Source organism: Podarcis cretensis (genome assembly GCF_951804945.1).
Source record: "Podarcis cretensis genome assembly, chromosome: 12".
In the NCBI taxonomy this organism is placed as follows: Eukaryota; Metazoa; Chordata; class Lepidosauria; order Squamata; family Lacertidae; genus Podarcis; species Podarcis cretensis.
In genome coordinates, this window is record NC_137181.1 from 14697977 (window position 1) to 14713051 (window position 15075).

The window sequence follows — 15075 nt, forward strand, 5'->3', positions numbered from 1 at the left end:
CAGAGACCTATGCAGAGGAACCATTTTCTTGACAATGTTGTCGTATTAAACTACAACAACCCCACACTAATAAAGATTTTTTAAAAAAACAACAACCAAACCCATAAAACTAGATTTGCTATTGTGTTTATTTAAATGCATAAGTACTTTGGGAAATGTGAAATTATACAAGACTCTTGTGCATTAATGATTTATGCAAAAAAAAAAAAAAGAAAGAAAGAAAGAAAGAAAGAAAGAAAGAAAGTAAGAAGGTGTAAGGCCTACAATGGAAGAATCAAGTATCGCAAGTCGTTACTTTGATGGAGCGGATTGCATCTTAAAGAAACAGCAATTATAAAGAAATAGCAGTTATGGATAGGAAACCAGTCTGACTTTATGTTAATTATTTTTGGGTTTCAATCTATTAATTATAACTACCTGAGTTAAATACAAGTTAATGATTTGCAATCACCTTAATGAGGTTATTTTGTGAAACTGCTCCCCAATCACAGGATTGACTGAATAATTTAAAATGCTATATTGTGTATGTGTGTGTGTGTGTTTGTGTGTGTTGTCCATAGCTGCTTTTCAATCAAATTTTCTGAAGTGGTAATCTATTATCTCTATGTTTGTTTGTTTTTTAAAGGGGTCCCTCACACTGTTGCAGTGAGATCCTTTGAGCATATGTAATCTTGCATAACCTGTTTGGAAACATCTCCAAGCTTCTTGCCCTGTGACATGAGCTGGTGATGGTTCAAAAAATATATTCCCATGGTAAGGGTAAATCTCTACTTCTCTAGATCACTTGCCAGCAAGATCTCCCCCCTTTATGGCTGCACTTTTCATTTGACTTCCAGTTTTAACATCACTTTTTAATGTTGGCATTGCAGTGAACATTATCTGGTTCTCATAATGAAAAGTAGATAGTCTACCAGCCAGCTTGGCCCTTCCCCCCAATCTGTATGCTCCTGCTCAGACTGTAAACAACTTTATTAAAACATGTCTGTAAGCCACTTTAGACTATGCAAAACTTATTGGAGGCTTATACCTGAAGGAGCGTCTCCATCCCCATTGTTCTGCCCGGACGCTGAGGTCCAGCGCCAAGGGCCTTCTGGCGGGTCCCTCACTGCGAGAAGCAAAGCCGCAGGGAACCAGGCAGAGGGCCTTCTCAGTAGTGGCTCCCACCCTGTGGAACGCCCTCCCACCAGATGTCAAAGAGAAAAACAACTACCTGACATTTAGAAGACATCTGAAGGCAGCCCTGTTCAGGGAAGTTTTTAATGTGTGACATTAAATCTTTTTAATGTGTGACATTAAATCTTTTTAATGTGTGACATTAAATCTTTTTAAAGTGTGACATTTAATCTTTGTTGGAAGCCACCCAGAGTGGCTGGGGAAACCCAGCCAGATGGGTGGGGTACAAATAAATTATTATTATTATTATTATTATTATTATTATTATTGGAAAGGGCGTATAGAAATGTTCCTATGGGGTTTCTTCCGAGTAAACATGCATAGGATCGTGATGCGTATCTCACCCCCACAGAACTATCCCATACTGATCTTGTTATCTTTGTAACCTGCATCCAATACGAGCGAAGCCAGACTGTCAATAAACCTATTTGACATGATTCCGGCCCACCCACTGATGTCCAGCCTGAAAGAAAATGCTTGAAACAGACTTCCAGGATTGTACAAAGTAATGGTAGACTTTTGCCCCTCGATATCTCACGGCGACATGCGCACGTCATTTGTGCTTGCTGCGCAATGTGGCGTGTGCATCTCATGCTGGCACATCATGTGGCGCGAACATGTGATGTGAGCACATTGTGCGGTGCTGGCCCCCTCAATAGCTAGGGCAAGCCAGTACGCCTGCCGCCACAACAGTGGAATGGGGATGTGCAGGTATATTGTGAGCTCTACCATAGGTCTTTGTGGAGGTGGTGCGGTTGTAATTTCATGTGTTCCGTGAGGAGATTTCACCCCTCCCATATCCAAGAATCTCCTGACGAGTCTGCTGATTCTCCAGAGAGGAGGAGCAGTGTATTGCTTTCTACTTATTCAGCTCCAGCACCAAGTCCGTCAGTCAGTCAGTGTGTCGGAGAGAGAGAGAGACTGAGTGTTAGAGATCGTGTGTAGAGATAAGGTTGCTGCTAAGAGCAGCTGCAGACACTCAGTGCAGCATTCATTTATGCTTAGACCTATTTAGCTCTGTATATAGTTTTGTATTATAGTTGTAGTTATAGAATAAAAGAAGATATTCTACAGAGCTGCTCTCCGAGTCGTGTATACACTGCCAGACTCTGCTATACTCTGCTGTGCGACGACTGTATTGTGGAAGTGAATCCGGTGCTCACAACTCTAAGCTGTGAGTCCACAGCACTTTGACCTGTTCCTGTGTAAAAGGTGGTCTCTGGAAGTGCTACCCAGCTCGCCTAGCCCAGTCGGGGTTGAAGTGCATGAGTCCAGTTGGTGACACTGGCTCAAGGGCGATGCTGACATTCCGGTCTTCAACCATGTACAGGCTTGGAGTACACAAATGGCAGCCAGAATCCACAGGACTCCTGTCGTCCTTTCAGTTCATAACAGGCAGCATGACACGGTTTGGTTCTGTGCCCCATGGTGCTCCCTGCGCCAACGACAAGGGTCCCCTGAACAGTTCCCTATCTCTGTGTGAGGTGGCGGTGAGGTCAGCGGCAGTGCAGCCAATCCAGCACTCCTATTGGAGTGTTTGCACGTTGTTGACTTCACCACCTCACTGATGCACCACTCCTCTCTCTTGGTAAGCCAAAGTGACACAGACGATGGGAGGTCAAATAAGCTTCTTCAACCTGCTAACTGGATCCAATTGGGCTGGAAGAAACTGAGCTATTTTCCACGTTTGTGGGGGATATAGTTCAGGTGTTTTTTTTGTTTTTTTGTCCATTTCTGATCCTAACCAGGGACAATCAGTCCATTACCATCTGGGGTAACTTCACATTTTAGGTGTTGCTAGCAAAGCTATGTGGGCAGAACCCTATTTGTTTGATTTACGGCACCTATTTTCTGGCCTCTCAAAGAGGATTCAGTCCACGTACAGGACTCCAGACCAGGCTTTCTTTTCCCTCCAGTTGATTTTAGGCCAAAGGCAGCATTAGAAACCTGACACACAAGAATCCCGAAAAGACAATCAATTCTAATTTTTTTAAATTTATATTTTAAAGAAGTCTGGCAGCGCTGGTAATTATGCACATACTGAAAAATGAGTAACTTTCTGGCTCGACTGGATGCGGAATTCATACCAGTGGCAAAGGACAGCCGAATAAATTACTTCTTTTGCTCCAGTGTGATGTTTTTGGGTCTGTTCCAGAGATGAAGGGCAAAGGTCCATCTTTCCCTCACTTGTGGAAAATATCTGAAAGATGTTGATAGGAAGGTTGCTTTTCTTTGTGTACACACAGACTACTGAGGAACGTTCCCCTGCTGGAGCTAGAGAGTGCGCTTGTCATCGTAGGCTAATGGAAGCCTCCAAGGTGTGAGTCTGGAATCACAACAGTTTGGCTTGGCATCCTTTCTCCTCTACCACCAGCGCTCTTTGCACTGTGAGCTCTGAGCTTCAACCTGCAATCTGAGCTTCAATCTAGGCAAATGTGTTCATATATTCACAGTGATTGAATATATGGGACTGGCAGAGGTGATTGAATATATGGGACTGGCAGAGATGACCGGCAGAATTCGTGACCAGGGGAAAGAGACAGCGGAAGAAGATTGGAAGAAATTCAAGATATATCTTAAAAATTATTGCAAAATTGAGGAGTGTTAGATGTCAGGGAATAAGAAATAGAGAATTGCAGCTGTAACTAATAAGTTAAAGAAAAAGGAATGTAATGAAAGTGAATTAAATAATTAATTATTGGAGAATTGCTTAAAAAAATGTTAAAAATAAGGATGCAGTAAAAGGGAGGTATGGGGAAGTCGGAGAAACAAGGGGTATGAAAACAGGATTATGAAATTATACATGTTTTATATGTTTTTGTTTGTGTATGTGAATGTGTTGTTTGTTTTTATTTGTGTTGGAAAACCAATAAAAATTATTTTTTTTAAAAAAAACAAAAACAATCTAGGCAAATGTGCATGCACGCATTGCCACAGACCCAGAAGTGGAACGAAAAGAGGCAAAAACAGCCCTAAAAGAGCGTAAAAATGGCACAAAAATAGTGTCTAGCAATCCCACAAGCCTTTGCAAGTGCAACCCCAAGAGTCTTTGCACCAACCTTTGAGGCCTGTGGAGAGTTTGAGTTTGAGCAAGGAGATTTGGAGGGAGTGATTGTGGTGGATTTTTGGTTTTTTTAAGGGTTTCCAGAGGTGTAGAGGGTGTTTGCAGGCTTTTTCAATAGTGACCCCAATATACATGATTCTACTTAAATGTGCGGTGCCTGAGAATGTACCCCACCCTGCTAAATGGGGAGTTGCCTATATTTGAATGGACTTTTCAATGCATTTCAACTTTTATACAGTTGTGCCTCTGGTTGCGAACGGGATCCATTCCGGAGGTCCGGCCAGATCCCGAGGTTTTCGCAACCTAAGGATCACTGTTATACGCATGTGCACGGGGCAGTAGACCACTTCTGCGCATGCGGTGAAACACTTCTGGGTTTGCCGCTTTCGCAACCTGAAGTTTATGTTACCCGAGGGTAATGTAATCCGAGGTGCTACTGTACAGTCGTACCATGGTTTGCATACCTCTTAGTTTGCATACGTTTTGGATTACAAACACATCAAACCCAGAAGTGTGTGTCCTGGTTTGCAACCTTTTTTTGGATTACAACCCTTTTGGTGTTTTGTTGTTGTTGTTTTTTTGGATTACGAACAACTTTTTTTGGGAGGCCCCATTGGCGAAAGCACGTCTTGGGTTACAACCTGTTTTGGTTTACAAACGGACCTCCGGAACAGATTATGGTTGTAAACCAAGGTACCACTGTATTTTAAAATGGCTGTTACCTTTCATCAATCTGCTGCAAACCTAAAAACCAATGAAATGAATTTTTAAAGTAAGCATTGACTAAGATTTTTTGTACACAGACGCACACACGGTAAAATCTCTCCACACTTTTCAGCTTATAATTCTAGGATTTTTATAGATACTTCATATTACTGCTGCGTGTGAATAGGAAAACGTAACCCAAAATTAGTTCCAGTGAACCTGGTAATAAAAAGATGCAACTATAAAACATCATGAGGGCAACAGGAATCATTAATATGCAGCTTAGGGCTATCAAAAGAATGTGGACAATCGTTTCAGGCTTGATTTGTGTGTCTTTTGGCAATTAGCCTTGTTATTATTATGGAAGAAACTGGAAAGAGAAAAAGAAATATCCCAAAATGATTTATTACCATGGAAAAATATGTTTTTGCTATTAGAAACACATAGAGGACAAAAATATTGGACTCAGCTCGAATGCTGACAACACTAAATATAGAAACTTACTTTTGGACATCCTTATAATGTCTATATTTAAAAAACCTCACACTTTAGGTTTTCTTCTATACTGGGACTGCCATTCTATGCACAACAATCTGAGAATTAGCCTTCACTTATGATTGAACAGGCAGAGGGTTGTGTTGTGAGTTTTTGTTGACGTTGACAAATTTACCAATGTGAGTCACATGTCACTTCCAGACCGTTTATCAGTAGCAAAACCAGCTCAGATCTTCTCCTAAACATAGCTGTCAACGTTTCCCTTTTTAAAAGAGAATTTCCCCTATTCTGAATAGGATTCCTTGCAAGAAAAGGGAAAAGTTGACAGCTATGCTCCTAAATGGTCTATAGCGAAGACCCCGCTGGCAACCTAAGCTGGAGCGTCCCAAACAGCCTTCTGGAAATTACTATATTTAGACAGCTGCGTTGTGTTGCTTCTTGAATCACTTTAAGGGGGGAAATAGTGGTAGCTCTGGGGAGACATAAACATGCCTGAAAACTCTGTCTAATGTGGGGGTTACATTGGCTCCATCAAGATACAAGCACATGTATACTAACGGGCAGCTTCCCTTTAAGCAACATTCATACCCAGTGCTTTTTTTTTATTAAAAAATGTTTAGGGGTACTCTCATTTTGATTCAAGAAAAATAAATACAGTAAATGGACAAAAGGACAAAAATTCACAAAATGTTTAGGGATATGTGTCCCTCTACATCCCCCCCAGAAAAAAGCACTGTTCATACCAAACTCCCCAAATGGCTTTTAAAACAACCAGCAGAGAAGTCCTATCTTAGCTGGAAGCCTGGCTGATGGACATTAGGAATCAAGGATGGGGAACCAGCTGTTGTTGGGCTCCAACTCCCATCAGCCCCAGTCAACATGGCCGGTGCTCAGGGACAACGGCAGATGTAGTCCAATAGTTTTCCCATCCCTGCTATAACTGCTACTTCACTAGGAAAGAGGAGATGCAAAGGCAGGAACACACCTGTACTTTGGAGGACACCAGAATGCTGGCAGAAAACTTCACTGGCATGGAAAACTTTACCTGCTGTGGGTGTTTTGCTGGTAAAGGTAAAGTTAACCAGTCGTGACTGACCCTGGGGTTGCGGCGCTCATCTGCTTTATTGGCCGAGGGAGCCGGTGTATAGCTTCTGGGTCATGTGGCCAGCATGACTAAGCCGCTTCTGGCGAACCAGAGCAGCACACGGAAACACCGTTTACCTTCCTGCTAGAGCGGGACCTATTTATCTACTTGCACTTTGACGTGCTTTCGAACTGCTAGGTTGCCAGGAGCAGGGACCGAGCAACAGGAGCTCACCCTGTAGTGGGGATTTGAACCACCGACCTTCTTATCGGCAAGTCCTAGGCTCTGAGGTTTAACCCACAGCGCCACCCGCGCTCCGTGTTTTGCTGGTAGTAGTGTCTAAATCAGGGCACTTGCAGAGTGGCCCTGGGTCCAAAACACCCTAATTTCTTTAAGATGCCCAAAGCAAGGGCTAATTTCCCTTCTGTTAGTTTTTTTTTTTAAATCAAATTAAAGAAACAAAAGGGGAAAGCATATTTTTCTGTTCTGGCCACAGGGGTAGTAAGTAACAGGAACTCTGTTATGGATTCTCCTCCCCCCCCCTCTATAGGATTACCCTCCTAAACTCCCATCCCATACACACTTAACCTGATAGCATACCCCACTTCTGGGGGCTTACTTCTGAGTCAACAGGGATAGGGTTATGCTACACAGCAATTAAAGCTGTCGGTGAGGGTTGGCAGAGAGGAGAATTTGTGTTCCACTCTTCTTCGGAAGAGCCGGGGGCAAATGACAGGGCTATCTTTTTCGCGCAGCATATAGTTAAAGTGCGGAATCTGTTCCCACAAGGTGATGGCCGCCAATTTGTACAGCTCTGAACAGGGATTAAGACAGATTTCATGGAGGAGAAGGTATTGATGGCTACTTGGCACGATGCCTAGATATTACCTCAAGTCTGAAAAGGGGTATGCCTCTGAATATCAGTTGAGGGAGGTGATAAGCAGGGGAGAGCTATTGCATTCATGCCCTGCTTGTGAGCTTCCCATAGGCATGTGGTTGGCCAAAGATGGACTAGATGGGTCTTTGATCAGATCCAGCAGGTATCTTCTAAAGTACTTAGAAGTTCCAGGGACTTCCAGCAGTGTTTGCCTTTAACAGTTCTCTTGTGGGCGGAAGGTAGAGAAGTCAGTGCTTAGATAAATCCTTCAACTTCATCTCTGGAATTGTTAGCTTGCTGAGGGCTTTGTGATTGCTAAGCATGCTCTAATCCTGAAATCTATACGAGGTAATCCACACAGTTTTTGGACCTGTAGCAAACCATAAAAGCAACACGATTGCATCTCCGTTTAAAACAAAGTTCCCCACGGTCTCAACTAAAGCAATTATTGTGTGCTCTATAAATAGGACACGTTATGGGCAGGAGGTCACACCCCCCCCCCTAGTTTCCTAGCACTTCCATGTCCTTTTAAAAATGCTCACTGAAGCATTTAGCTTTGCTGCAGTCAGATACGCTTTCAAGCCAGCAAATGCCATGATTGAATGAGTTAGACGTTTAGACGTTCCATTTAAACAGAACACTAAACCATGGTTTGGCATTACGTGAATAAGCAGTGAGGAGTCTCAGTTCACATACTTATCCTACTGCACACTGATCCTGCTTTGAAACAAACCATAGTTTATCATTTCATCCATACTAGCATCAAATCCTGGCTTGAGATCCTGGTTTGCAGGACAAGTGCTGGTGCGAACAGTCAATCCCTGTTCCCAGGGAACACAACACCCTTAAACTACAGCTCCCAGGATTTGGGGGGGGGGGGGAGCAATGACTGTTAAAAGTAGTTTCATAGCATTTAAACATATGGTATGAATGTGACCTAGACCTGTTTAGTCGTTTAGTCGTGTCCCCATGGACCAGAGCACGCCAGGCACTCCTGTCTTCCACTGCCTCCCGCAGTTTGGTCAAACTCATGCTGGTAGCTTTGAGAACACTGTCCAACCATCTCGTCCTCTGTTGCCCCCTTCTCCTTGTGCCCTCCATCTTTCCCAACATCAGGGTCTTTTCCAGGGAGTCTTCTCTTCTCATGAGGTGGCCAAAGTATTGGAGCCTCAGCTTCACAATCTTTCCTTCCAGTGAGCACTCAGGGCTGATTTCCTTCAGAATGGAGAGTCCATGGGACTCTCAGGAGTCTCCTCCAGCACCATAATTCAAAAGCATCCATTCGTTGGTGATCAGCCTTCTTTATGGTCCAGCTCTCACTTCCATACATCACTAGACCTAGGACTAGGGAGACCCAAATTCAAATCCTCACTCAGTCAAGAAGCTTACTGGGTTACCTTGTGCCAGTTGCTATATTTCTTGGCCTAACCCATCTTACAGGGCTACTGAATATAAATACAACAATTAAACTGAAAATAAATAAAGTAAACTAGCACAGCAATTAGGCTTTCTCATTTTCTCTGTGATTGTAAGGAACCTGCAGGCTTGTATTGGCTCTCAACCCACCCTTCCAATTGGCTGGCAACCTTATAATCCTTGTCAAATAAAGATATCCTTGCCAATTAAAAAAGAAATCCTATAACAGACTCTTTTAAAATTCTGACTCACAGCATCTAGTCTAATTCAATTCATTGCTACTGATCCATTTTCTTTTACAGGCAGATATGTGTTTACTTTTCTGTTTCAAACCCTTTGCTGTATTTATTGTCTCCCTACTGAGAAGAATGAAAGATCATTTATTTACACTGTGAGCAGATGGCCTTGGTTGAGGCACTGACTTGTGGGAAATGTTTCACTTCTGTATTTGCTTTTTGATAATCTTCTGTTCCATTGCACTTAAAGCCATAGTGAAAAATTGTTTTAAAAGCATAGACAGGAAAGGAATGGAATCAACTGCCTCCTTCCAAGCGCTTTCTCCTCATCTTAAAAATGTAATCATTGCCCCATAGGACATTTTATCATTTTAAAAAATCCAAACATCTTCACGTAGTGCAAGGAACTCCTGCAGAGTCTAAGTATAGCCCTACAACTAAGTTCTTCAGCCACAGTTACTGGACTACAGCTCCCATGATCCTCAGACAGGTCAGGGATGATGGAGTTGTAGTACAACAGCATCTGGTAGACTCAGTGTAGACAGTACTGAACTATATGCAGAGCGAGCTCAATTTGCTGTGTGAGATGAAGACGGCATCACCCACCTTCTTCCATGGACCAAAACCAACTTTTAATCTGATTTCAGCACTGGTGATGGGAAAACATCTTCCACCAAGGCTACCTCAGAGGCACAGAACAAATTGCTTAGCACACAGTTGTTCTCCAACACCTCACTGTTGCCTGCCCCTCAGCTATCTGCCATCTAAAGCGCCTGCCTCATTCTGCCTACTGGTAGGGACAACCCTAGCTAGATGGCCCAATGGTCTGATTTGGTACAAGGCAGCTTCCGATATTCCCATAAGGGACCTACTATTGTGCCATTTGCTGCTCCCCATTGCTCCTGCCCTTGGAGGGGTAGAATGTCAACATTGGGGCATTAGGAATATCTTTTCATTTATGGTGGCAGTGTCCACTGGTGAAAGAGTTCTGGTCTAATGTGTATATACTGTCTCAAAGACTACCAGACAAATGATCCCACAGTGCTCACTTCTAAATATATGAGATGGTCATAGTCAAAAACTGCAAGCTAAAGAATTAGTGTTGTGGCTTCTGGCAGCAGCTAGGATATTGACAGCACGAAAGTGGAAGACCTTCAGATATCTCTGTGGTATGAAAGTGAATGGAACCTGGCAAGGGCAGAAAATATAAAGGTTTCCAAAGGCTTAGAAGACCCATAACATTTTTTATACTGTGTGGTCAGATTCTATCATTTATACCAGCACAACTATCTTCCAGGACTCTGTGGCACCATATGCAGGAAATAGGGACATCTAAATGTTTCTACCAACAGATGTCCCCTCACATCTTCTGATTTTGTTGACAAATTTAAGAAAATGGATGAGTCACTTCTTTGTCATTTCTGATATTTTTGTATTTTTACATTTGTTTTTGTACGTTTATTTTACGTGTAATGGAATAAAATAAAAGTAATTTACTAATTACAGTAAGTAATCATGGAAATACAGCAGGCTGGCAGAGGGGGTGGTGGATAACGCTGTCCCATGTCAATGCTGGCCAAGAGAAGGGACCTTCCTAGCAGCAAGAATATTATTGGCCCAAAAATGGAAGCAAGAAGAATTACCGACGATTGAAGAATGGAGGATGAAGTTAATGGACTCTGCAGAACTAAATAAACTAACAGGAAGAATTCGAAACCGGCGGGACCAGAAATTCACGGAAGACTGGAGTAAATTTACAAACTATTTGAAAAGATCAGACAACGTTTGTAGGTTTGCAAGAAGTTTTGTGAGGAGTATTATTGGAAGTATTGCAAAAATGGATAAGGGGAAGGATAATTTGTTAAGAGGCAATATAAAGTTAAGAAATGTATAAGAAGTGAATAAAATGGTGGATCATCAGAGGTGCTGATGGAAGTCTGAAAAGATTGTATAAGTGATAAGTTTTGTGGTACATTTTATAATTTATATGTTAAAATCAATACAAATTATTTTTAAAAAAGAAAAAAGAGAAGGGACCTTCCTTTCATTTGCAGCCAGCATGGAAATGGAGGCTACGAGAATCTTAACAGGCTCCTTCCATTTGCAGGCCAGTAGCTTTTGTGGACTTATTTGCAAGGCTACACGAGTGAATCACTCTTTTCTTTTCACTCTCTAAGTTGTCTTCTTACCTTTAAAACCCACGGTTTTGGCATTTTTTAAAAGCTCCAGGCACCTTATTTCCTCTTTATGAAGCTCCAGCTGCAATCTGCATTCTGGGTGAATCCCATTTACCTGTTGAAGTGAACAAAGAACATGACTGAAATATATTCATAACACTAAGCACACCTAATCATTTTTATTAGGTTTTTCAAGAACAAGTAAATACATTAGCATTGGAAGTTATAGGCTGAATAAAGTATGCCGATACAATTGCATTACACTATTACCCTCACTCAGCAAACAAATGTGCAGAGAACCACTGTAACAAATAAACTGACTGACTGGAAAAAAACTAAATCTCCCTAACCAACAGACCCTTTGATTCCAAGTGTCATTAGAATGTAGCATTACTCCTCAGAAGGCACGTGTAGCAAAGAAATAACAATTTACATGCAAATCACGGTGCATGCCAAAATATATGAAATCTACCGTAAGAGCAGTTTACATCAAGATTTCATTCATTTCAATGGGACTACTCTGAATAAGGTTAGCACTGGGCACAACCCAATGCCATTTGGCCTGAAAACAACCACTGGTATCAAAACATATATTTTAGTTCTATAGCAGAAACTGAGGAATCCTTGACGTGCTAAGAAGGTAGTGATTACCAGCTATGAAAGCTGTGGTTTTTCATTTTAATGGGTAACTGTCTGATGTTGCAGGTTGAAAAAGTTAGTAAAGCAACACATTACTTGACAACAGGGAGTCATTAACTTCTCCAGCCCAGATCCTAGGGAAATCTCTCTAGGCACGGAGCACAGCTCCAAAGAAAGATATGGAAGAACCTGCTGCTGTCCAAGGTAGCCTGAATAATCCCATTACAGTGGTACCTCAGGTTACATACGCTTCCGGTTACATACGCTTCAGGTTACAGACTCCGATAACCCAGAAATAGTGCTTCAGGTTAAGAACTTTGCTTCAGGATGAGAACAGAAATAGGGCTCCGGCAGCGTGGCAGCAGCAGGAGGTCCCATTAGCTTAAGTGGTGCTTCAGGTTAAGAACAGTTTCAGGTTAAGTACGGACCTCCGGAATGAATTAAGTACTTAACCTGAGGTACCACTGTACAGGGATGCCTCACCTAGGCCCCTCAATAACTCCTCCAACCTTAACCCAAGTCCTCAATTCATCACCCAAGTCTGCATCACCCTCTAGGCCTCAGGAGCAAAGGTGTCACTAGACCCAGTGCATAGCCTAGTTGGCTTCCAGAAGGCTCTTTCACCAGAGGTCTACTTGGAGGGAAAGATCTATATGGGAGGAACAACCTTACTTGGGAATACAAGGAAGATCCAGCTGCAAGCATTGACTCAGCAGAGGACCATCTTTGGTTTAACAGTTTCCACTGAGGCTCATTAATGCCTTTGTTTGAGCTCTGGCCTCCACAACCAGGTGCCAGTAGTGGCCACAGGGTATCTCCCAGGGGGCTGAGGTCAAGGCATTGTGGCTAAAGACGCAATGGCAGAAACAAAATTCAAGCCGCTGACTTTCTGGTTCACCATTCAGTCTCTTAACTGCTGCGTTTACTACCTTGTCAGCACCTAAGGTTCCCCAAACTGGGCTTTAAATGTTGGCAGCCTGGTGGCTCCCAAGCAATGTCAATGGGAACTTTGAAAACCTCACTCTTCTCTACAAAGAAACATCCTTGATTACTGCCTTGAACATTCCCCAGTGAACAATGCCACTACAGTTGGCAATCACTAGTCACCACAGGGATATTTGAAAATATTGATTGAAGTGACTCACAGCTTTTCAGAGCAACTTGAACATTATTATAAATGAAGGACATGTACATTTTTGTTATCAAAAGAGAACCTGGCTAACTATGGAGCAGGGTGGAAGAGAACCCATCTAGTGTGATAAGAACAAAGTACAGTATCACAAATTTTAATGTGATGACTTTTTATTCTTCTCCCCTTTCCTCGTACATCTTATTTCTTAAATGCTGTGCAGTGGGAAAACCCAGTATAATGTGCAAGTCTTTGTATTAATTATTCTTCTGAACTGGAATGGTTCATTGGTTGCGTTAAGGCAGGGGTCAACAAGGTGTATCTTGCCTGGGCCAGATCGGTCCCATGGAGTTCCCTCTGTGGGCTGGATTGCGCGCGCGCGCCTGTGATTTTTAGTATCTGCGTCTGTGCAGACGCGATTTTTGGCGCCACAGAAGCGAGTCCCCATGCGCCTGTTTAGCGCAGCACGAGAACGGGCAACTCAGTTCAGGGGCAGCTCGGGGGCCGGTCAAATGACCGCCACCGGCCTCTTCCAACCCATGGGCCTTAGCTTGCTGACCCCCTGCGTAAAGTACCACAATACGCAACCAAACCATGGTTTATTGTGACAAGAACAATTCTAGCCTCTATCTGAGCTCACATACTCTTCCTCCCTGCCCTGCCCTTAGCATTGCCACAAAGACTGTGGACATGTTTGAGATTTTTTCTTGGAAATATAAAGTGGTATAGAAATGAAATTCATCATCATCACCACCACCACCAATATCTGAACCCAACAAACAGTGGTTAGTCTTAACTCTAATGTATTGAAACGAACCTGCTTCTAAACAGTGTAGACTGAGATTAACCACAATTTGGTCTTCAGCCATAACATTAAATATATAAGCCTTGTTATATTTATGCACAGGTGCAGTGCTGAGGGGAAAGTATGGCAACCATGAAAAAATAGTGGTTTCTAATGCTAGTTTCCTTTTCCAAGTATCTTTCTTGGATCACAATGTTCTAATGTGTGGCCCAGTTCCTTTTAGGACTGAAGGTGTACAGAGAATAGTTTCTCTCTCTCTTGCATGGGGCTAGAATTTGTGTGCATCCAGTGGAGATTGGAAGATTCAGGGCAGATAAAAGACATTTCTTTCTCATGCAGCAGATGAACTATGGAACTCGTTCCCACGGAAAGCAGCGATGGCCAGCAAGGCGGATGGCTTTAAAAGAGGATTAGACAAATTCATAGAGGCAGTAACGCTTCTGAATACGACTTGCTCACATCCTGCTTGCTCTGGTTGGCCACTGTGAGAACAGGATGCTGGAGTAGGTGGATTACTGGCCTGATCCTGCAGGTTCTTATTAAGATTACTTATGAGAATCACAAAACGAAACATAGATGCAGCTTTGTGTACCACTAGTGAACTTTAATTCTCAGTGTTTATCATTTGTCGATTAAACAAATGTCTAAAAATATTCTTTTTTAGAATCTTTAAATCACATGATTTAAATGTTCTCTAAACAGTGATTTAGCAATGAAGCTCAGGGCGCTGTTTGAAAGATATACATCAGCTGCGGAAATTGCAGAAGATGTGCAATGCCCCCGCTCGCTTTATTCCAGGCGTCCTGCATTGTGCAAAAGCGTTCATTTTCCAACAAATAAGCCAGTTTGAATCATATGCACTTTATGAAAGGCCTTTAGGCACCAAGTGATCTAATGAATTCACAGTGTTGCGTGCTTGGAGTCTGGAGTTATTTCCTTATGCACATTTAGGGGGGAAATGATGATTTTGGAAAGTAGGGAATACAAATTGGCATTCTACAAGCCATCGCATAGGATGAACTGCGGCCATTAATAGTTCACTATTGTAAAGAAGAAAAAACACCTTTCAGGGATAGGGAAAATAAGCCATTTGGAAACAATCCAACATTTTTAACTGGCATCATTTACCAAGCTTGGTTAATAACAGGTGGTTCCCTGCTGCTGCAAGGTCCTTTTATGCAATTCCACCTGATGTGCGAATTAAACAGCAGTTCAATTTTGCTCAGTTCGGCAGCACATATACTAAAATTGGAACAATATAGAGAAGATTAGCCT

At 42.5% G+C, this 15075-nt stretch overlaps 1 protein-coding gene and 1 long non-coding RNA gene across 2 annotated transcripts in view; both read right to left on the reverse strand.

Annotated features, from left to right (window-relative positions):
* LOC307199391 overlaps window positions 1-15075 on the reverse strand; it is a 194243-nt gene that overhangs the window by 36907 nt on the left and 142261 nt on the right. The window lies entirely within an intron of this gene.
* VIPR2 (vasoactive intestinal peptide receptor 2) overlaps window positions 1-15075 on the reverse strand; it is a 51508-nt gene that overhangs the window by 32586 nt on the left and 3847 nt on the right. The window contains exon 2 of the mRNA XM_079946963.1: window positions 11240-11342. Coding sequence (XP_079803089.1) covers window positions 11240-11342 — 103 coding nt within the window. The remainder of the gene's footprint in view (window positions 1-11239; window positions 11343-15075) is intronic.